Here is a 24,652-nt window from a genome sequence, read left to right on the forward strand (position 1 = left end):
CTTTCTTAATAGAAGCTGTGGAATTTTCCCCAAGTTACCCTTCCCAATTCCACTAGTTATATCTGTAGTTTACAATCCTGTTTTTAAGGTACCAATGTCACCCCTTCATTCAGTAAATACTTACTAAATGCTTACTATGGACAGGCGAAGTTCTAGGCTCTGGGGATACAAACAAAACAAAGGCCAATTTTTGTGGGTCTTCATGTTCTGCTGGAGATAAACAATACATCAGGTGGTGGCAAGTGCTCTGAAGAAAAAGTAAAGCAAGGTAGTGGGTTCCTTTATGGAAGATGGTCAGACAAGGCTTCTGTTAATGTGTTATTTAGGCAGAGAACTGAATAAAGTAAGGGTACAAGGTATGGTAGATATCTCTGGGAAGAGCAATTCCATGAATAGGGAAAACCTAATACAAAGGCCCAAGGCAGCAATGTGCTTGGCATGTTGAACAGCAAAGAAACCAGAGTGGCTGGGAGCAAGGATGACAATCTGCTCCATTTGTCTTCCCAAAGGGAATAGCAGTAACACACAGGTTAATGCTCATTATTAAAAAAGAGTTTTGAAGTGAGGCCTTTGGAGGGCCACAGACCAGAAAAAGAGGTAAGTGGATTCTTCTTACTACAGCAATTGCCAATATTTCCACATTAAAGTTTGGCTTGAATGTTTGCATCTGTAGGCCAGCTTTGGGAAAGATGTTGCAATCCATGATGACTGTAGGGGTTATTCAGGCCACATTTTAATCTTAGAGAAGACACACAACAGGAAGTTTCCCCTTTGCTTTTCTAGACTTTTCTCACTTAAAGAGAGTGTGGTTTTAAGCCTACCAAGCACCTTCTCTGAGCTCTGCCTACTGTCACATTGGAAAAACTGCTCTCAAACAGCTCCTTACCAATGAGCCTTTCAGTATACTTTCAGGAGACAGACCATGTGGACAACACCCTATCCAAGTGGAATTGTCAGCTCTCGTTATAAATCCTAGAAGTCAGTGAGCCCATATCTATCTTGAGGCCTGGGTAGCTTCTTGAAGAAGAGCAACCTGTGAGGAAAGGTTTTTTTTTCAATGAGAAGTGAATAATTTTTATAACTGGAGCAGGGAAATAAGATCATTTAATCTGACAGAGAGCTTGAAGAGCCATTAAGTTCATATCACCTGATTTGCATAGCATGTAACTGCTTTACTCCCTATTGCTTCAGTTTGAAAATTTTTCTGTTCCTCCCTCCCTTTCTCTATCAATCTCCTTTCCCTCTCCCTGTCCCCTTCTTTCTCTCTCTCTCCCTCCCCTCTCCCCACCTCTTTGTGTGTCTTGCATTTTCTCTGTCTTTAAGGAAACATAGGTTTAAGTTCTTTTTAGGGTTCATAATAATTGCAATAACTACCACTTATTGAGTGCTCAGTATGTTCCAGGCTAGGTTCTTTACATCAGGTATACCTTGCTTTATTGTGCTTTACTTTATTGCCCTTTGCAAATACTGCATTTTTAAAAACAATTTGAATGTTGGTGGCAGTCCTGTTTCAAGCAAGTCTATCAGAGCCATTTGTCCAACAGCATGGGTTCACTTCTTGTCTCTGTGTCACATTAGGATAATTCTTGCAGTATTTCAAACTTTTTTTTCCTTCTTACATCTGTTGTGGTGATATGCAGTCAGTGATCTTTGATGTTACTATGTAATTGTTTTGTGGCTCCATGGACTACACCCAGACAAGATAGCAAACTTAATGAATAAATGTTGTATGTTCTGACTGCTCTGCCGACCAGCCGCTCCTCATCCCTCTCCCTCTCATGCTTCCCTATTCCCTGAGACACAACAATATTGGAATTAGGCCAATTAAAAACCCAACAAAGGCCTCTAAGTATGCAAGTGAAAGTAGGAGTTGCATGTCTCTCATGTTAACTCAAAAGCTAGAAATGATTAAGCTTAGTGAGGAAGGCATGTTGAAAGCTGAGATAGGCTGAAAGCTAGGCCTCTTGTGCCAAACAGTTAGCCAACTTGTAAATACAAAGGAAAAATTCTTGAAGAAAATTAAAAGTGCTACTCCAGTGAACACACAAATGATAAGAAACCAAAATAGCCTTATTGCTTATAGGGAGAAACTTTTAGTGGTCTGGGTAGAAAATCAAACCAGCCACAATATTCCCTTAAGCCAAAGCCTAATCCACAGGAAGGCTGTAACTCTTCAATTTTGTGAAGGCTGAGGAAGTAAGGAAGCTGCAAAAGAAAAGTTTGAGACTAGCAGAGGTTGGTTCATGACGTTTAAGGTAATAAATCAGTTCTATGACATAAAAGTGCAAGGTGAAGTGACAAGTGCTGATGTAAAAGCTGTACCAAGTTATCCAGAAAATGCAGCTAAGATCATTGATGAAGGTGGCAACACTTAAAAAACACATTTTCAATGTACATGAAATAGCCTTCTGTTGGAAGAAGATGCCATGTAGGACTTTCATAGCTGCAACAAAGTCAATGCCTGGGTTCAAAGTTACACAGGACTCTTTTCATTAAGGGCTAATGCAGCTGATGAAGCCAAGGCCAATGGACCATTCTGTAAATCCTAGGGCCCTTAAGAATTATGCAAAATCTACTCTGCCCATGCTCCATATATGGAACAACAAAGCCTGAATGACAACACATCTGTCTACAGCATGTTTTACTAAATATTGTAAGCCCACTCTTGAGATCTACTGCTCAAAAGAAAAACTCTCCTTCAAAATATCACTGCCCACTAACAATGTACTAATCACCCAGCAGCTCTGATGGAGATGTGCAAGGAGATTAATGAATCTTGTTTCCATGCCTACTAATACAACATCCATTCTGCAGCCCATGAATCAAGGAATAAATTCAACTTTCAAGTATTATTATTTAAGAAACAGATTTCATCAAGCTTTAGATCCCATAGATAGTGATTCCTCTGATGAATCTGGGCAAAGTAAATTTAAAACTTTCTGGAAAGCATTCACCAATCTAGATGTCATTAAAAATATTAATAATTTATGAGAGGAGGTCAGAATATCAACAAAGTAACAGAGGTTTGAAAAAGTTAATTTCAACCCTCATGGCTGACTTTGAGGGGCTTAAGCCTTCAGTGGAGGAAGTAACTGTAGATGTGGTAGAAATAGCAAGAGAACTAGAATTAGAAGTGGAGCCTGAAGACGTGACTGAATTGCTGCCATCTCAGAATAAAAGTTCAATGGATGAGAAGCTGCTTTTTACGGTTGAGCAAAGAAAATGCTCTCTTGAGGTGGAATCTACTCCTGGTGAAGATGCTGTGAACATTGTGGAAATGATAACCAAGGATTTAGAATATTGCATAAACAGGCCGGGCGCGGTGGCTCAAGCCTGTAATCCCAGCACTTTGGGAGGCCGAGACGGGCGGATCACGAGGTCAGGAGATCGAGACCATCCTGGCTAACACGGTGAAACCCCGTCTCTACTAAAAATACAAAAAACTAGCCAGGCGAGGTGGCGGGCGCCTGTAGTCCCAGCTACTGGGGAGGCTGAGGCAGGAGAATGGCGTAAACCTGGGAGGCGGAGCTTGCAGTGAGCTGAGATCCGGCCACTGCACTCCAGTCCGGGCGACAGAGCGAGACTCCGCCTCAGAAAAAAAAAAAGAAAAAAAGAAAAAAAAAAAAGAATATTGCATAAACTTGGTTTACTAAAGCGGTGGCAGAGTTTGAGAGGAGCGACTCCAATTTTGAAAGAAGTTCTGAGAGTAAAATGCTATCAAACAGCATAGCATGCTACAGAGAAACTTTTTGTGAAATGAAGAGTCAATTGATGCAGCTAACTTCATTGTTGTCTTCTTTTAAGAAATTGCCATAGCCACTCCAGCCTTCAGTAAGCACCATCCTGATCAATCAGCAGTCATCAACATAGAGGCAAGACCCTCCACCAGCAAAAAAGGGTATGATTTGCTGAAGGCTCAGATGATTGTCAGCATTTTTTAGCAATAATTATTTTAATGAAGGGATGTATTTTTAGGAATCATGCTATTGCACACTTACTAGACTACAGTATAGTATAAGCACCGTCAAACCAGACAAATTGTGTGGTGCAGTTTACTGTGATACATATTTTATTCTGGTGGTCTGGAACCAAATCCACACTGTCTCCTAGGTATGCCTGTATGTTACCTTATTCAACCATCACAACAACCCTATGAGGTAGATGGTATCACTATTCTCATTTTGCAGCTGACATTTGCAAAATGCAAACTCAGCTTCAAGTTTGAGATTCATATAGTTTAAATTTCTTGCCCCTGGTTACATAGCAAAGCTCCAACACAACTAACTCTGACTCTGTCCTGACTCTTTGACCTCTATTTTGTACTCTGTCTTCCCGATTATAGTTGGAGAAGGAATAAATGAAAAAAAAATTCTATTACTTAATATGCTCTAAAGGGCCTGGTAGCCAAAATTCATCCATTCATTTTAAAAACTGTCATTTAGCTGCTTTATGTTGCCTCATGCCCTACTCAGCCCTAGCCTCTAGAAATGAATCAGGAAAAAAATCTCTGCTGTCAGAAAAGTTATGGGACTGGGGGGTATCTGGAACTAACTAACACTCAGGATGCAGTGTAATAAAGACTGTGGTGAAGATGTGCATTGGATGCTGTGGGAGCCCATGGAAAGGGAACTTACCTCTCTATTGGGAATCAAAGAAGTCTTCATACAGTGGGTAATACACGATGTGAGTCCTGAAAGTCAGAAGAGTAGATTAATTAAGGTATAGGCTAACCTTCTATAAGAAAAGTCCTCCTATAACAGAGGACTGCAAATTATTTGGCTGAAATATGATGGAGAGGAGTACATTTTTCTCTCACCTAAAAGTTTAGCAGTGAATAGCCCAAGATCAATGGCATACTTTTGCCATCCTCACCACTTGGCTTCAGTTTCTTGATCCTAGATAGCTATTCCATTTGTCCCCATTTACTAGCCAGAGAGAAAGGGAAAAAAGACAGAATGTAATACAGACAGCTTCTTCATAAAAGCATGACCCAGAGGCTTTCATGCATTAGTTCTACTTGTATTCTGTTATCTAAAACTTAATCACATGTCCTTACCTAGCTGCAAGGGAGACTAAGAAAGGTAGGCATGGGTGCCCAGCTACCATTCAGTGACTTCCATTAGTAAAAGTAAGAAGGGGAAGGTGGACACCAGTAAGCAATTAGCAGTCTCTGCCATAAAGGGTAAGAGTGAAAGTGTTCTGTGTATAGATCGCTCTGGATACATACAGGAATGAGACACCAGAGAAATTAAGTTCTATAAAAAAAAAAAAAACAGAGAACTAAATAACTAAGAGACTAAAAAACTTTAATAATTCTGCATGGCTATAGTGGAGGGTGAATGTAGGGGAATAGTGGAAGATGGGGCTGGAGATTTCAGGCTCTGGCCAGATTGTTGAGTACCTTGTGTGCTAACTAAGGAATCTGGCCTTTGTCCCGAAGACAGGGAAGAGTCATTGAAATATTTTAAGCAGTGGAGTAACACAATTAGATTAGAGTTGAGAAAAGATCACTCTATCTGCACTCGGGTAGACAGATTAAAGGCAGGAGTGACTGCAGACAGAAAGAACAATTAGGAGACTATTATAGTCATAGAGAGACATGATGAGACTCAACCGAGTCAGTGGTAGTGAGCAGAGGGGATAGATTAGAGAGACATTAAGGAAGTATATTGATAGAACTTGATGACTAAATGGATGTGGGATGTGAGAAAGGGGGAGGGTTTTAAGATAATAATGTCCAGATTTCTGGCTTGGACACTGGCATTGTTTTAGGTAATATAAAATTTTAAGAGGCGAATGTGTTTAATTCTAGAAATGTTGAATTTGAGATACCTCTGGGATATCCAGAAAGCAACATTGTGCAGTCAGTTAGATATATTGGTATAGAAACCAGTAGAGAAACTTGGTAGTGCAAGCCACGTGAGTGGATGACACGGTTGAGAAAGCGAATGAGTGCAGACAAGTGAGATCATTAGAAGGCTGAGGACACAATCCTGGAGAACATCAAATTTCAAAGCCAGTGAAAGAGACAACAGTGTTCAGAGAAGCAGAAAGGTAAAGAGAGAGGAATTTTTAGAAATGGATTGGTTAAATGTGTTAAATGTTGGAGCACAGTCAAAATAAAAATGGAAAAGTACCTGTTGGAGTTGACAATTAGCAGGCCAGTGGTGATCATTGTAAAAACAGTTACAGAGGAGTGATGTGGGCAGAGACAAGGTTGAGGATCAACTGGAGGATGAAGAAATGGAGACCTAACTGTCTGGAAAGTGTAGAAGAAAATGAGTGTGATGGCAGTGGGGAGTAGCTTGGGTTCAGACAGGAGAGACTTCAGTTCGTTTAAACGCTTTTGAGAAACAGTATTGTAAGAAAGGAGATGAATGATGGAGGAAGGTCCCTGAGAATCAGGAAGAGATGAGATGGGATCCAGAGCATAGGTAGAGGCATTCTCCTTAGAAAGTGAGGAGGAGATAAAGTAAGTTTATAAGTGTGGACGTCAATGAGTTTGTCAGTATAGGGACAGAAAGTTGGAGTTGTTTGCTTACTTACTTACTTGTTTATTTATTTATTTATTTATTTATTTAGAGACAGTCTTGCTGTGTTGTCCAGGATGGAGTGCAGTGGTGCAATCTTGGCTCACTGCAACCTCCACCTTCTGAGTTTAAGCAATTCTCCTGCCTCAGCCTCCTGAGTAGCTGGGATTATAGGCATGCTCCACCACACCTGACTAATTTTTGTACTTTTAGTAGAGCTAGGGTTTAACCATGTTGGCCAGGCTTGTCTTGAACTCCTGGCCTCAAGGGATCCTCCTGCCTCAGCCTCCCAAAGTGCTGGGATTACAGACATGAACCAACGCGCCCAGTCGAAGTTTACTTCTAATGACCTCCCTTTTCTCTAAAGTATGAGGTGAGGCCATCTGTGAGGGAGGGTGTCTGTGGTCTGGTATATTATGAATGCCTCAGCAAGGATGTCTTTTAACTGAGCAAGGGGTAATAATATATGATGTGTTTATCTCCATTAAGAACACTCACTTGGGTTCAATCAGAAGATTGTTGGATGGACAGATGCATGGATGGATGCCTATAAACATAATAAATATGTATTCTGTTTTCTGTTTTCAAAATGTTTTTTAGAAATTCAGTTCAGGTTTAAATGTTCTTGAATCCATCTGCATTAAGTAAGTATATTCTCATTTATTACTCCTCTTCATTATTCTAGACCAACATTTTTTCAGCCTTGGTATTATTTTGACATTTGGGGCCAATAATTCTTGTTGTGGGGACTGCCCTGGGTGTTGTTGGATGTTTAGCAGGTTTCCTTGCCTCTCCCCACTAGATGCCAACCGCCCTTCCACAGTTGTGACAATAAATATTTCCACAGATGTCATGAAATGTCCCCTGGGAAGTAGAATTGCCCCCAGTTAAGAGGTTCTGTTCCAAACCAAATGGAAGGGCACTGGAGTGAGAGAGAGAGAGAGAGAAGGGGGGTTTAAGCTAGACAAATACTGATGTACATTTATCAGTTGATCATGACAACTATACTCATAGACATGATCTTCTTTTGGCAAATTAGACAACTGAGGCTCAGAGAGGTTAAATGACTTACCTAAAATGACAGAGGCCATAAGTGATAGAGCTGAGGTTGAACTCATGTGTGTTAGATCCCTACAATTTAGGTTCTTTCTTAAACAACAATAAAAAATATTTTAGAGGGATGTCCTTGTTTTCATTTTTATTATGTTTTAAAAAATCAAACTAAACTTAAAATTCAGCACAAAGATTTAAATAACATAGAAGTGTGTAGACTAAAACAGGAATGTATCTTTTGACGTTCCTCTGTAATCCTATTCACTTTCCTAGAGGTTATGATTGTGATTGTTAGCAATTTAATGTGTATGCTTCTAGACCCTTTTCTTTGCAATTATAAATGACAAAGGACAGTACATTCATAAACACACAAAGCTATTTTTGAATAATGACACCATACTATATATACTATTTCATAAACTACTTGAAAATATTTAATGTTTCCACCTCAGTTCTTACAAATCTACATCACTGCCTTTTAACAGTTGTATAATATTCCTCAGTGGGTGAATCACAATTTATGTAACTTTCCCATGTTAATAGGTATTTATGTAGTTTTTTTTTTTTTTTTAATGGTACATGGCACTTGCATAGATATCAGTGAGTGTATGTGTCAGGATTCTGCTCAATAGGGGTTCTAAAAGTAGGGAGATCAGAGTGCATACCTATTTAAAATCATGATTGCTACTACCAGATTGACCCCCAATATGGCTAAACCAAATCACCCTCCTAATAACAGCTTATAAAGGTGACTGTTTTTACCCACTTCTTTGTTAGTTTAGGGCAATATTGATTTTTCTTAATTTATCAGTCTAATAGGGAAAATGTGATATCTTGTTTGAATTGTAGTTTTATAATTATTAGTGAAGTTGATTTTTATGTTCACAAGCTATTTCATTTTCTTTTCCTTCGTATGTCCTTTTCAATGGCTTATCGCTTCAAAATCCTCCCCTCTCCAACCCACTCCTACACTATACTCTTCACCTAAGGCAGCCACTAATCAGTTCTGTCAGTATAATTTGTGTTTTCTAAAGTTTTGTATAAATGGAATAATGCAATATATACTTTTTTTTGGTCTGCCTTCTTTGATTCAGCATAATTATTCTGAGATTAATTTAAGTTGTTATAATGAGTCAATAGTTCATTCCTTTTTATTACTGAATAGTATTCCATCATATATACCAAAATTTGGTTGTCTATTCACTAGTTAATGTACATTTGGGTTGTTTCCAGTTTGGATCTGCTGCAAACATTTGTGTACAGTCTGTATGACTTATGTTTTCTTTTTTCTTGAGTAAACATGAAGGAGTAGAAATGACTGAGTCAAATAGTAATTATACATTTAATTGTTAAAGCAAGTGTAAAACGTCTTTCTTAAGTAATTGTATCATCGTACTTTCTGGAAGAGACTGTAAAACTCATGTTAATTCTGTAAATGTTTGGTGGAATCCTCCAGTTAAGCTATCTGGGTCTAGAGATTTCTTCTTTGGAAGTTTTTAAACTATGAATTGAACATTTTTAATGGTTATAGGACTATTCAGATGATCTATTTCATTGGGTGGTTGTTTTTTTTTTTTTTTTTAATTCACTATGACATTGTCTGATTTTACATTCCCATCAGCAATGAAAGTTCCAGTTCCTCCATATTCTTTTCAACATGTGGTATGGTCAGTCTTTAAAAAATTTCAACCATTCTAATAGGTGTTCAGTGGTATCGCATCATGGTTTTAACATGCATTTCCCTATTGACCTAATGATGTTGAACATTTTTTTATGTTTGCCATTTGTATGTTTTCTTTGGTAAAGTGTCTATTCAAATATTTTGCTTATTCTTTAAAACTGATTTACTTGTTTTCTTATTATTGAGTTATTGAGTTTTGGGAGTTCTTTATATTAGACATATATATGTATAATACAAGTTCTTTATCAGACATGTGATTTACAAATATTTTAACTCAGGCTGTGGTTTTTCTTTTCATTCTTAACAGCATCTTTTAGAAAATCATAAGTTTTTAAATTTGATGTTCAGTTTTTTGATTTCTTTCTTTTATGAATCATTGTATCTAAGAAATCTTTGCCTAACCTAAGATTACAAAGATTTTTCTCCTTGGAATTTTATAGTTTCAGCTTTTAAATTTGATTATAGCCCATTTTGAGTTAGTTTTCTTCTGTGGTATGAGATATGAAGTTCCTTTTTTGCCTGTGTATATCACATTGTTCCAGTACCATTGCTGTCCTTTCTCCACTGAATTGCCTTTGTAAAATAAATAAATAAATTTATCTGTATAGGTGTGAGTCTATTTCTGGGCTTTCTATTATGTTCCATTGATCTACTCACCTAGCTTGACACCAGTGCCACACTGTCTTAATTGCTGTGGCTTTATAATACGACTTGAAGTCAGGTAATGTTAGCCTTCCAAGTTGGTTTTTCTTTTTCAAGATTGTTTTGACTATTCTAGGTTCTTTGCATATCCTTATACATTTTTGAATCAGCTTGTCAATGTCTACATACAAGCTGACTGGTATTTGGGTTGTGTTCAATCTGTAGATCAATTTTGTAAGAATTTACATCTTAACACTATTGAGTCTTTATACCTGCAAACAAAATATATCTGTTTATCTAGATTTTCTTAATATTTCTCAGCAATATTTTGAATTCTTCAGTGTACAAAATCTTCTCTCTGGCACTTTGCCTTGCAAATTCTCACTTCCTTGCCTTTCCCATACTCCCAACTCAATCTTCTCAACTTAGGGATAGTACTGGGTTCCACCTGGGTTCCCCTTCCTGCACTGAGGCCTGCAAAACTCTAAGCTGGGACACTCATAGGGCTAACCTCATTTGTTTTTTTCTGTCTCTCAGCATTCACTGTCCTTCACTGCTGGATTTCCAATGCCTTTAAAACTACTGTTGCATGTATTTTTCCTAGTTTAGTTTAGTTTTGTTTTGTTTTGTTTTGTTTTTACTTGTTTCAGGCTAAATGAGTAAAACTAGTTTTGGTGCCCTATCTTGGCCAGAATAAGAAGTAGCTGTTTGTAGTAGTATTTTAGTAGTAGTAGTTAGTAGTGGTTAATAGTAGTAGTATTTTCAGACGACAGTTTGGCCTTTTACATTAGAATTGCAAATGTATTTGTTTTTTGACTCAGCAATTCCAGTCCCTCTTCTAGGTGGTAGAGATAGAGCAGTGAACATGACAGACATGCTTCTATGTTGTGTAAAATCTAGCTTGGAGACAGACAGCAAACAAAATCAAAAAGTAAAACATGTTCTATGTTAGAAAGTGATAGGAAATGCTGAAGAGAAAAAAAATTAAACATGGAAGGAAGATAGGAATGGTTGGGTAGAGGGAGGCATGTCAATGTTTTAAATATATTGACCCAGAAGGGCTTACTGAGCAGAATATGTTTGATTAGAATCCTAGAAGAATGGATATCTGGAGGAAGATCAGTCTGGGTGGAATAAACAGTCAGTGCAACAGCCTCATGTATTTGACAAATAGCAAGAAATATTTGTAACAACTACTATAGTGTTTGAGCTCACAAAATGGTAGCTCTTTAGACTATTATTACTAATGATGGTAGAATTAGGAATATGACTTAGAACTGTATGGCCTCAACATTCATCTTCTTGCTGTTCAGTTGCATTTTGTCTTCCTTACAATCATGAGGCATATACTCATGGCTTGTAATTGTTCATACATTGTTTCTTATCATTGTCCTGCTTTTACACAGGCTTGCCTTGTGTTCTCAATCATGTTATTTCCATGCCTATGTAGTCTGTGTTGACCCTTGCCTGATGGGATATTGGGCTATGACATTTCTCTTTACACTAATTATTGGGGGTGATTTTGTTCGTCTCACTGGCTAGACAGTGGTCCCCTTTCTCCATCACATGTGTTTCATCCCACAGTGTATGCACTTGGGCTAAAAGGTTGGTCTCCATGGAGACTGGAAAATCCTTAGGTACACATGAGACATTATATAAAAATTCTAATCACAGCTCCTTCTGCATGCCTTCAGCACTTCCCATAGCATCCAAAGCACTGTGTTGGTGCTTTTTAATTTTATTTTACTTTCTATTGAATAGGTAATGTACCATGGCATGAAATTATAAAAGAACAATGTGACATAGAAAGGAAAACACAGTTGTTCTCCCTCTATTCCCCAGCCAGTCATTAGTCCTACCTGAGACAAACAATGTAATCAGATTCTTTGGTATCCCTTCAGAACTATTGAAAGCATATGGGCATGTAATTGTGTTTAGTCTCCTTCCATGTCCCACCCCCACCCAAAGAAGGTACCTTGACAGCTCCTTTCATTCCTTTCTTATCACACCCTGTGAAGTAGGTTTTGCTGTCCCTATGTTACGGATGAGAAAGCTGAGGCTCGGAGAAGTGAGGTGACTTGCCTAAGGTCTCCCAGGAAGGAAATGGAAAATCCAGGACTAATGCCACCTTTTATATGCATTTTTTCTTCCAAACTGAGAAGTGCCAGGTTCTGTGCCTTGAGCACGGTAGGAGATACCTAAACACTTACTGGTAACTAGAGTGATTAAGAAAATCTCTGAATCTTTGAATCATATTAGTATTCATGTTACAGACTCTAGATAAAAGGCCAGCAAGCATCAACTGGTGGGTAGCATTCAGAAGACAAAAACTTGATCCAATTATTCTCTAGATATCTTCTTCTTTCTCCACAGATCTATTTAGGTCCACCTGAGGAAAGCGCTGCACCGCCAGTGCCTCCGCCTCGGGTGACAGCAAGAAGGCACAAACCAATCACGATTTCAAAGCGCTTGCTGCGAGAAAGGACGGTTTTCTATACTTCTTCCCTGGATGAAAGCGAAGGTCAGTACTGAGGTTTACCCTTAGCTTCTGAATGGTGATTAGAGACAGAGAGGATATCGAAGGGCAGAAGTGGTGGCATGACCATTTTTCTCTCTATAAAAGTAGATCTTTCCTGGCTCCTGAGCTTAAAAGCAGCCAGTGTTTGTAGTTTGTGCTCAGAGAGGAGATTAAGCCTTTGACAGTAGATAGGATGGTGATGAGCTTATAAAGGAAGTTACCATGTGGAGGATCCCTATAAGGCCAGTGCAGGATGCAAGGTGTTCTTAGATTTATGCCCCTAATATATTGAAATGGGTGAGCAAGGTGAATGTGAAATTTTAAATTCAAATATAGCAAACATGGATTGGATAACTACTATGTGCCAGGTACTGTGCTGGGTGAAATTAAGATACATTGCTTGCCCTCACAGAATAAATGGAGACATAGATAAGTGAAAAAATAAATGCCTTCAGTGGAATAATTGCTAGTGTGGAGAATACACCCATTCTAAATGTGCCTGTGCCCTCCTACTCCACTAAGACCGTTTTTGTCAGGTTTGCCAATAATCTCCATGAGGCCAAACCAAATAGCTACAACATTGTTCTTATCATACTCAGTTTGTGAGCAGCATCTGACACAGTTGACTAACTCCTCCTTCTTGAAACACTTTATTCACTTGGCTTTCAGGACACCAGATTTTCCTTTAATCTCACCAGATAATCCATCTCAGTGTTCTCTCCTGTTTTTTCTTCTCTTCCCAACTTTACATGTTAGAAGGTCCCAGAGCTTTTTTCTTAGTCCTGTTCTCTGATCATGTTCTTTTCCTGTATGATCTCATTAAGTTTCATGGTTTTACATATCATTTAAATGCTAAAGATGATTTCCAAATTTATCTAAGATTGATATCCTGCCTCTTTTGTCATATCAAAATTCCTGCTCAACAGTTCTCCTTGGATGACTCATGGGCATCTCAGTTTACACTGTGGAAAACATAACTTGATGCCCAACTCTTTCTTAACCTGTTCCTACTCTGGTCTCCCCCATCTAAGTAACTGGCAGCAGCAGTCATCCAGTTGCTAAGGTCAAGAACTTTGGAATCATCCTCGGTTACTCCTTTCCCCTTTTCCTTCATATTGAATCAATTAGCAATTCTTGTCAGCTCTACATGCACATTATATGCTAACTTCTACTACTGCCCACTGCTTCTGTCACTGTGAGCCACTATATCTCTTACCTGGTACCATCGCTTGCCTTCTTCCTTGCCTATAATTCATTCTCCCTGGCAACCAGTAACATGTACATCCTTTAAAATATGGAAATAAAGATTCTGCAAGCTTCCCAAGCACACATCAGCGGCCGGCTCCCTTGCTGTCTGAAACATGGACCTCTCTCCATTTCCAAAATGTCACTTTCTAACAAGCTGACACTGGACAAGCTGGACGTGAAAGGGAAGCGGGTCATTATGAGAGTCGACTTCAATGTTCCTATGTAGAACAACCGGATAACAAACAACCAGAGGATTAAGGCTGCTATCTTAAGCATCAATTCTGCTTGGACAATGGAGCCAAGTCAGTAGTCCTTACGAGCCACCTAGGCCGGCCTGATGGTGTCCCTGTGCCTGACAAGTACTCCTTAGAGCCAGTTGCTATAGAACTCAAATCTCTGCTGGGCAAGGATGTTCTGTTGTTGAAGGACTGTGTAGGCCCAGAAGTGGAGAAAGCCTGTGCAAACCCAGCTGCTGGGTCTGTCATCCTGCTGGAGAACCTCCACTTTCATGTGGAAGAAGAAGGGAAGGGAAAACTCTGGGAACAAGGTTAAAGTGAGTCAGCCAAAATAGAAGCTTTCCGAGCTTCACTTTCCAAGCTAGGGGACGTGTGTGTCAATGATGCTTTTAGCACTGCTCACAGAGCCCACAGCTCTATGGTAGGAGTCAATCTGCCTCAGAAGACTGGTGGTTTTTTGATGAAGAAGGAGCTGAACTACTTTGCCAAGGTCTTAAAGAGCCCATAGTGACCCTTCCTGGCCATCCTGGGTGGAGCTAACGTTGCAGACAAGATCCACCTGATCAATAATATGCTGGACAAAGTCAATGAGATGATTATTGGTGGTGGAATGGCTTTTACCTTCCTTAAGGTGCTCAACAACATGGAGATTGGCACTTCTCTATTTGATGAAGAGGGAGCCAAGATTGTCAAAGACCTAATGTCCCAAGCTGAGAAGAATGGTGTGAAGATTACCTTGCCTGTTGACTTTGTCACTGCTGACAAATTTGATGAGAATGCCAAGACTGGCCAAGCCACTGTGGCTTCTGGCATACCTGCTGGCTGGATGGGCTTGGATTGTGGTCCTGAAAGCAGCAAGAAGTATGCTGAGACTGTTACTCAGGCTAAGCAGACGGGGCGGGGGGGCGGCATTTGAATGGGAAGCTTTTGCCCGGGGAACCAAAGCCCTCATGGATGAGGTGGTGAAAGCCACTTCTAGGGGCTGCATTAGCATCATAGGTGGTGGAGATGCTGCCACTTGCTGTGCCAAATGGAACACAAGGATAAAATCAGGCATGTGAGCACTAGGGGTGGTGCCAGTTTAGAGCTCCTGGAAGGTAAAGTCCTTCCTGGGGTGGATGCTCTCGGCAATATTTAGTACTTTCCTGCCTTTTAGTTCCTGTGCACAGCCTCTATGTCAACTTAGCATTTTCTGCATCTCCACTTGGCATTAGCTAAAACCTTCCGTGTCAAGGTTCAGCTGGTGGCCAAGAGATGCAGTGCCCAGGAACCCTTAAACAGTTGCACAGCATCTCAGCTCATCTTTACTGCACCCTGGATTTGCCTACATTCTTCAAGATCCCATTTGAATTTCTTAGTGACTAAACATTGTGTGTTCTAGAGTACATGTATTTGTATTTTGCCTGTTAAAAAAAGTGAGCTGTGTTAGCTTAGTTCCCTTTTGATGTAGGTTATTATGATTAGCTTTGTCACTGTTTTACTACTCAGCATGGAAACAAGATGAAATTCCATTTGTAGGTAAGGAGACAAAATTGATGATCCATTAAATAAACAATAAAAGTGTCCACTGAAACCATGAAAAAAATGGAAATCAGATCACATCATTCCCTCTGTGCCAAATTTTCGGTAACCTCCCTTCATATCTAGAATAAAATTTGTATCTTATTCTTCATTATATGACTGTTGCTGATTTCTCTGACCTTCATTTCTGAACTTTGCTCTCTCACTGTCTCTTTTGCTCTCTACTCTAATCTCATTGTTCTTGCAGGTCCTTACTTGTGTCAAACTTACCTAGAGCCTTTGCATTGCTACTCTCTTGGCCCTAAACATTCTTCCTCCAGAACTTCACAAGGCTCACTCTTTCATTCAGATGTCTACTAAATGCCATCTTCTCATAGAGATCTTTTCTTAACATTCTACTTAAATAGTTCTTTCTCCTCCTCCAATCACTCCCTATCCCTTTATATGGCTTTATGCAACTCATATCCCCTGCTACTGTTTGTTCATGTGTTTATTATCTCTCTTTCCCATTAGAATGTAAAATCTATTTGATTACCAGGCCCTAGAACAACTCCTGGTATATGTATCATGTATTCAGTAAATATTCTGAGAATGAATGAGTGGATGTATAAGGAATGATGAAGAGATTATCACTTAAGGGATCAACTCTTTCATAGAGGAGGTGAGCTGGCATTCAGGAGAAAGTAGAAGGGAACATTGAATGCCTGTCTGTTGTTCCATAGTCTCATTTTTACAGAATGGGTTTGTTTATCTACAGTCTCCTCCAATATAAACTCTATGCCAGTGGACACTTGTTTTTTTGTACTGTATCTGAAGCATGAGCACAGTGCCAGGCATATAGTAAGTTCTTAATAAATGAGTGCAAAAAATGAATGAACTGGGTGTCAGTAGACAGAAGGTCTAATTTAATCTTGGCTACTAGCCTGCTGAATAACTTGAGCTAGTCACTTCCCCTCTCTGGACCTCAATTTGTCCCTCTGTGGTGATGAGGGCTTTGGCCAGAAGATCTCCAATGAGGTTATCCAGTCTAGACATTTATTTTTTATTTTTAACTTTTTAAAAAACTGAGCTGTAATTCACATACCATAAAATCCCCATTTTACAGCATACAGTTTAATGGTTTTTAGTATATTTTGTGCAACTATCTTATTCTAGAACATATTCATCATCCCAGAAACCCAATACTTTTAAATTTACTTCTCCCCCAACCTCTGACAGTTGCTGATCTACTTTCTGCTCTACGGATTTGCCTATTCTGACATTTCATAGAAATGTAACTATAGAATATGTGGACATTTTTGGATGGCATCTTACTCTTAGCATAATATTTTCAAGATTCATCCACATTGTAGAATGTATCAGTACTTCATTCTTTCTTTCTTATGGACAAATAATATCCTTTTGTATATATGTAGCACATTTTATTTATCCATTGATCAGTTGATGGACACATGGATTGTATTCATTTTGTGGTTATTATAAATAATGCCGCTGTGAACATTATGCACAGGATTTTCTGTGGATGTCTGTTTTTAATTATCTTGGGTATATACCTAGGACTGGAATTGTAGGTTATATGGTCGGTCTATATTAAAACTTTTGAAGAATTGCCAGGCTGTTTTCCAAAGCAGTTGTACCTTTTTTTTTCTTGAGATGAAGTCTTGCACTGTCACCTGGGCAGGAGTGCAATGGTGTGATCTCAGCTTACTGCAACCTCCACCTGCTGGGTTCATGTGATTCTCTTGCTTCAGCCTCCCGAGTAGCTGGGATTACAGGCGCACACCACCACACCCAGCTAATTTTTTATATTTTTAGTAGAGACAGGGTTTCACTACCTGTCTTGACCAGACTGGTCTCAAACTCCTGACCTCATGATCCGCCCACCTTGGCCTCCCAAACTGCTGGGATTACAGGCGTGCGCCACCACACCAGGCAGCAGCTGCACCATTTTACTTTCCCACCAGCAATGAATGAAGGCTCCAATTTCACCACATCCTCGCCAACACTTTGTATATAGTCTGTCTTATTTATTCTAGCCATTCTCTGTGAGTGTGAATCCATCATCTCATTTAATGTTCAACACTCCCATGAGAGGTAGGTATACTGAACTCTGTTTTATAGTGAAGGCACTGGAAGCTCAAAGATGATGAGTAGTTTTCCCAACTAACACAGCTGCTAAATGACAGAACAATTTGCACTCATCTATCTTATCCTGAAGCTTATTTATTTACTATAATATCACACCTCCTATAACCTGTGTGAACACTGTTCTGAGAAGGAACCAATCCTACTCACCAGTAGCATCTCATTATCTTACTCTGAAATTTGTTATCCCTTTTGTATATAGTATGTCAGTGACTCCTTTCACCCTCTCATGGACTCCATCACACCTCCATAACTAAGCCCTGGTTATTCCACTTCTTTAACCTCTCTTGAATCCGCTTTTCTTTTCTGATGCAGCTCTAGTTTGGATCCTTCTCATCAGCAGTCCCCTAGCTGGTCTTTCTGCCACCAGTCTTTCTGCTGCAACCTATTTTTCGTTGGAACAAGCCTACTTTTCATCACTTTTCATAATGAACCCAAAGGGATGTTTAAAAATGCATATTTGATAATGCCACTTCTCCCCACCCCCAGCCCTCTGTCCCCCAAAATCATTGTCTTCTGTGACTCAAAGGCAGAGTTTGTATTCCTGAGCACGGCATTCATGGACTTCATAATATAGACCCAACTTATTTCAGCAACCTCACCTCCAGCTACCCACACTTTTTCATCTATAATTGGTCCCTATGCTCAAGCCAAACCAAACTTTTCATTATATTTTATTAGGCAAACATGGTCTTTCATTCCTCCAAGTTGTTTTTTGTTTGAATGCCCTTTCTACTTTGCGTCACCTTTTGGAATTCTTCAAGGCCCAGCTCAAAAGTTACCTTTTTTATAAAGACCGTCTCTAATCCTTGCAGTCAGTATTAGTACTGTCTTACTCCTAGCACTTATTTGCATGAATCTAAATGTATTATAATAATTGATTTATTTCTATTACAGTACTAATGTGTATTCTCTCAAAGCTTCTCCCCACCTCTTACCCACCCATAGAAGAGAGGCCTCCACTTTAAGGGTTGGCCCTATGCCTATTTATGAGGTCTCACTGTCTGATCCTGATTCACTCGCAGTTCTTCATAGTCCCTGAGGCTTGTCTGTGTGTTTTCCTGTAGAAATGGATGGCTGCTTAGGGAAAGGGGATGGCACCGAACTTTTATTACCTGACAGAGCAATGAACTCTCTCTTCAGAAAGAGTAAATAGACTCTGGAAACAGACTTCAAGATTTGAAACTTGGCGTTTCCACTTAGTAGCTTTGTGACATGGAGACTTCGGGTGCCTTAGATTTCTTATCTGTAAAATGGGGCTAATAACAATGTACTACTTTATAGAACTGCTTTGAGGATTATATGAGATAATCCAGGTAAAGCATTTAGAACAGGGCCTGCCATGGTGTAAGTGTTCAAGTAATAGTATATGTTATCTTAGTATTATTCTCATTATTACTATCATTGTCACTATTATCATTATTTTTATTCACCATACCCCAGAACCTGGAAATAGTTTCCCTGCTGAAAGGCCTAGCTCCGAAGTCATCATGGCTTCTATCATTACATTTCCTATTTTCCCTAGCAAGCAGAAGATACTTTCCTGAGTGGAAGGTAGCAGCCTCTCTGAGGCTGTGTATGTGGATCCTCATTATGAAAACGGACCCTCTTGAGATGGTGATGATACTCTATGGCCTGTAGGGCACAGGCAACCTTTATTGTCTTCCCTAGGGGAGAGCAAAGATGGAGTCACTTGGCCAGAAGAAAGTATTCAGATAGGAACATGCATCTGAGATGCTGGGCTAAAGCATGTGAGGGAAAGAATTTATGTCACCATACACTTTATTGTTTGGAGAGAGTAGATGTGCTTGAGTTACTCCTGAGTGCTATATGTTTAAAGATGGCCTCCGCCACAAGCATGTCCTGGAAGCCAGAGGCTCTAGTTACTTGGCACTCTTGTGCTCATGTTCATGCCGTTATTTGTGAGCCTTTGGTAGTTTTTTTTGTTTGATGGCCTCTGTCTGGTTGCACTTGTGCTAGGGTTAATAAATAAAGGGCTATGTGTCTACTTTGGGACAAAATTACGGGGACTGCAGGGGAACTCCCCTTGGTTCCGGCCCCTTTGGCAGTGGCATCAGTGGTGGCAGATTCCCAAGGAGAACAAAACTGTCTAGGGAACAAAAACCTTTGCAGCAAGACTTCCCCCGTGGAAACTCTTGCCTCACTGCCCACCCACCACATAATAGTGTAAGTAATAACCACCAATTAATGAGTGTCTGTTATGTGCCAGGCACTGAAATAAGTGTACCATCTCCTGGAATCCTCACCACAACCTCATGAGACTGGTATTCTTTATTATTCCCATTTTACTGAGGAGAAAATTTGAGGTACAAAGAGAATAGGGAACTTGTACAAGGTCTCACAGTTGGTAAGAAGCAGAACTGAGATTCAGACCTGGCCACCTGGCTTCAGAGCCTGTATTTCTTTTAACATTTTATTACGAAGAATTCCAAACATAAACAGAAATTGAAAACAAACATATTGAACTCTCCACATTTCAGCATTTAAAAACATATACCCATTCTTATTTCATCTATACCCCTACCTGTTCCCCCAACCTACTCATCATGTCATTTCATTTGTAAATGTTTCAGTATATATCTCTAAAAGAAAGGAACTCTTTTAAAAGCAAAACCACAATATCATCATCATACTTAAAAGAAAATAAAACAAAACAGTGATTTCTTAGGATCAACTATCCAGTCAGTATCCACATTCTCCTATTATCTCATTTTGTTAAAAAAAAAATCAGGATCTAAATAAAATCCATGTATTGCAATTGGTTGATATATATCTCAGATTTCAATTTGCTGGCTGGAACCTCTGTTCTTAACCACTATACTCATAAGTTTTTTATGACTATGGAAGGTGACAGTTTCTTTACAGCAGGCATTCTCAATCTGGGGTTATTGACAGCTTCAGAAGGCTCTGTGAATCACTTAAAAATTAGTTTTCAAAATTTTGGTTATATTTGTGTGGGTTAATTTTTCTAGGGAGATGGTCCCTAGGTCTCATTAGGGTCTCAAAAGCTTTCAGTAAGTCTCAGAACTACTGAAAAACATGTACTAATGTCAGAGGAAATGTAGACCACAAAAGCTGGGGAAAGAACAGTTGGAGGTTTCCTTCTGAGTTGGAGAAAGAAGTTAAAGTATGTTATGTTGATTAACTTAAAATTTGAGAGACCTTAACAAAATACTTTTCAGAGAAGTGGTTAAGAGTTAACTGATGATGTCTTCATTTGCGAAGAATAGAATATGCCGTTGATTGGGGACTTTAAGTCTTTTTTGAATGACATATTCCTTTAATAAAACCTCTTGGTTTATTGTGGCTTATTGAATTGTGGTGGTGAAAATCATACACGGATCTTGAATTCCTTATTTTGATTGGATCTGTGGCTTTACATGAACTGGGAAGGGTAGAGAATGATTCTGTGGGATATAGTTGGTTTGTGCCACAGTGACATAGCTGCTTTGAAAATGTATACAAATTTTCAAAATTAAGTATGTATGCATGTATCAAAATGAAAAGGTTTTAAAAGTTATCATTAATCTTTCCTCTTTGCACCAACTTTTCCCAGATGAAATCCAACATCAAACACTGAATGGTACTATCACCAGCAGCATAGAAACCCCCAAGCCACCACAACACCCCAAACTACCTATTCAGAGGAGTGGGGAAACTGATCCTGGGAGGAAGTCCCCAAGCAGGCCTATTTCGGATGGCAAGTTGGAGCCCTGCCCAGAGGTGGATGTGGGGAAGTTGGTGTCTAGGCTACAGGATGGAGGGACCAAGATTACCCCAAAGGCCACCAATGGACCCATGCCAGGCTCTGGGCCCACCAAGACCCCCTCTTTCCACATAAAGAGACCAGCTCCCCGGCCCCTGGCCCATCACAAGGAGGGTAAGTGCTTGGGAATCCCATGGGAGCCAGAGCTGAACCTAACTACTTTTCACCTTGAGATCCTTCTGAGTTTGGAGATATATTTAAGTGGCATTCTGTTCCGGTTTACTATCACTAATATTGGAACAGTGGGCAAGATCACAATAATCAGTCACAACAATCACTAGAATGTAAGCTTCATGAGGGCAGGAATTTTTTACCTGTTTTGTTTACCTCTATATCCCAAGTGTTATGTGCCTGGCACTGTACTAATTGCTGATATACTATTTCTTATCCTCACAATTCCACTGTAAAGAATGTATTAGGCTGGAGTGCAGTGACGTGATCTCGGCTCACTGCAGCGTCCGCCTCCCAGGTTCAAGTGATTTCCCCTGCCTCAGCCTCCTGAGTAGCTGGGATTACAGGCACTCACCACCATGCCTGGCTAATTTTTGTATTTTTAGTAGAGACAGAGTTTTGCCATGTTAGCCAGGCTGATCTCAAACTCTCGACCTCAGGTGATCCACCCGCCTTGGCCTCCCAAAGTTCTGGGATTACAGGTGTGAGCTAACATACCTGGCCAAGAATGTATTATTCTTGGTTTTTTTTGTTTGTTTGTTTGTTTGTTTGTTTTTTAAATTAGGAAATGGAGGCTGCTGTAGGTAAGTGACTTGCCAAAGATTCACAGCTAGTAACTGGCAGAGCTGGGAACTAAATCTTACCATGTCTCATAGACACCAAAGTCAGCGTTCTTTCCCCTGAGGCAGAACAATCATTTTACCTTCCTATAAGAAGCTGTGAATCTGTGAACCCTTGTTTTCTCATTCTCCTTTGGAGTTTGGGAGAAATAGGGACAAAGGGGCACAACTTCTGCCAAACTCTGAACTTTTGAAATTATTGCAAATTCAAGGTGTGGCTGACTTCGGCAAATTTAATTAACTATTACATGTTGAGACTCATGTTGAGAGATTGGGGCTAATCCAGTGGGGAGTTTTAGGGGACATAATTCTATGAAGATAGTAAGATATAATGGACAAAATAAGGATTTGAGTATCAGAAAGGCTTGGATCCAAGTCCTAGCTCTTTTACTTTGTAGCTTTAAGGAGTTTCACAGTATAGCAAAATGTAAAACCTTAAAAAAATTGTTAAGAATAATTTATTTGACAAATATTTATTGAGTACTGACCGTGTACCTGGCCCCATTCTACATGCTGAAGAAATGAATGAGACTTAATGAAGTCCCTGTCCTCTTGAGGTTTAGATGAGAGAGCTTGGCAGACTACGACCTGTGGACCCGATTGGGCCCACTGCACTGCCTCTTTTTATATAGCCTGTAAGCTAAGAATTCTTTTTTTTACAATTTTTAATGTTTGGAATTAAAAAGGAAATAATATTTTATGACATGAAAATGTTGTGAAATTCAAACTTTGTCCATAGACATAAATACACCCCTTCATTTACATGTTGTCTATGGCTGCTTTCATGCCACAACAGCGGAATTGCATAGTAGCAACAAAGACTTTATGGCCTGCACAGCCTAAAATATTAACTGTCTGACACTTTACAGAAAAAGTTTACTGGCCTTTACCTTAGATTCTAGAGTACTGATAAGAAAACATGAGGCCCAGAATGGGAATCGGGAGGTTGGGGAAAGGTAGAATAGCAAGGAAATGGCAGGAATGGAGTTAGTATACAAAATATTTGCCATGAATCCTTAAACACTTGGTGGAGCAGTGTCATAGATTTGGTTCCAAACTTTCTAGAACAAACAAAAAGAGAGAAACCAATGATTATATAACTAAGTTCCTAAGGTAAAAACAAGCCAATTGTTCAGGTAAACCATAACTTTTCTGTTTTGAGGCCAGGAAAAAATTTCTTCCATGGATTATTTCATGTAACAACCTCAGTATGAACCAACGGCATTGACTCAGAGCACAATTTAGTAAAAGCTATTCAATGTGGGGATGGGAGGGGGTTCAGTATAATTTCTACAAGTCCAGTACAATTTCTACAAGTAGTTGACTCTGAATGCTCTGGTTTGATCCACTGATGCTGATGTGATCACTCATGCTATCACAGTTGATTTATTTAAGCTGTTTGCACCTTGGTTTCCAGCTCTGTAAAATGAGAAAACAGTTCACCTGATAGAGCTATTATTGCTAGGATTTAAAGGAATAACAAAATATCTGGCTCATAATCAGCATTCAAAATATGATACTGATTTGCCTCCCCTGTCCCTCTTCTCACTATGATTTAGCTCTTCTGGGACATAGCCAAGAAAGGGAAAACTTTAATGTAGACCTCTGCTTCCCTTTTTAAGTCATGTCATGACCTTCCTATCAATCTGGGTAGAAGGTTGGGTAACTCAACTTATGCTCATCACAGTAAAATTTGTCTTGTCTGTTGCCAAGCCTTGAGATTGGCCAGATTCTATCAGCTCAGCACACACAGTAACTCAACCCTTCTTCCCTCCCTCCTGCAAAGTTCAATCCCAGTGGCATTCTCCTCTTCTCCTTCCTCCAGTCCTACCCTGGGCTGCTGGCGACAGCTACTCTGATCTAATGGTCTCAGTTAATATAAGTACTGATCTGACTTGTTCAGTATCAGCCTAACTATCTAAATCTGGGCCTCAGCTTTGCCTGGCTTCATTTTCTGCTTTCAATCAGTTAGCAACAGCCTGGCATGATGCAACATTTTTCAAAAACCCGTGCTTCCAGCTTTGGCTATAGAAAGCAGAACTGAGGTGGTTTTTTCCTCGGTGGAGAACCCCCCAAACCTCTGATATAGTTGCCTCTTTGAACCTTACCTACACTATCTATTTACTTCTTACTTCCTACTTGCTCCCCTCCTGTTTCTGGCTGCTTCTCCTAGTAGATTCCCCGGCATCTGAAGAGTTACCAGTTAAGCAAAAGCTGCACACAGCTCTGACCCTGTGCTATAACTGATAGTTGTTTGCTCCTGGTACTGGCCGTAGCCTGAATGGCAGTATTCGAGGGAGGCAGCTGTTACCTCAGCCAGCCCAGTCTGCACCTTGCAGTTGTCACCCCGTTTCAGCTCTGTTGTTTAGGACTTTGCCTGCCATCCTGAGGATCAATACACAGGCTCCATTGTGTTAGTGAGCCAACTGTGCCACAGTCCTGCCCCCATCTTTACCCCTTGCATTGACTTAACATTTGAGTGGCCTTAACATTCTTCACA

General features: G+C 39.7%; 1 protein-coding gene and 1 pseudogene across 4 annotated transcripts in view; both read left to right on the top strand.

Annotated features, from left to right (window-relative positions):
• Window positions 1–24,652, top strand: part of OPHN1 (oligophrenin 1) — a 400,049-nt gene that overhangs the window by 361,490 nt on the left and 13,907 nt on the right. For all 3 annotated transcript variants that reach the window (XM_033200949.1, XM_033200948.1, XM_033200947.1), the window contains exons 20-21: window positions 12,280–12,427; window positions 21,152–21,475. In XM_033200949.1, the coding sequence (XP_033056840.1) occupies window positions 12,280–12,427; window positions 21,152–21,475 (472 nt within the window). The remainder of the gene's footprint in view (window positions 1–12,279; window positions 12,428–21,151; window positions 21,476–24,652) is intronic.
• Window positions 13,809–15,493, top strand: LOC117077293 (annotated as a pseudogene). Its single transcript, XR_004434725.1, has one exon. The product of XR_004434725.1 is annotated as a phosphoglycerate kinase 1-like (transcript).

The sequence above is a fragment of the Trachypithecus francoisi genome, unplaced genomic scaffold (assembly GCF_009764315.1).
Source record: "Trachypithecus francoisi isolate TF-2019V2 unplaced genomic scaffold, Tfra_2.0 Lachesis_group6, whole genome shotgun sequence".
Lineage (NCBI taxonomy): Eukaryota > Metazoa > Chordata > Mammalia > Primates > Cercopithecidae > Trachypithecus > Trachypithecus francoisi.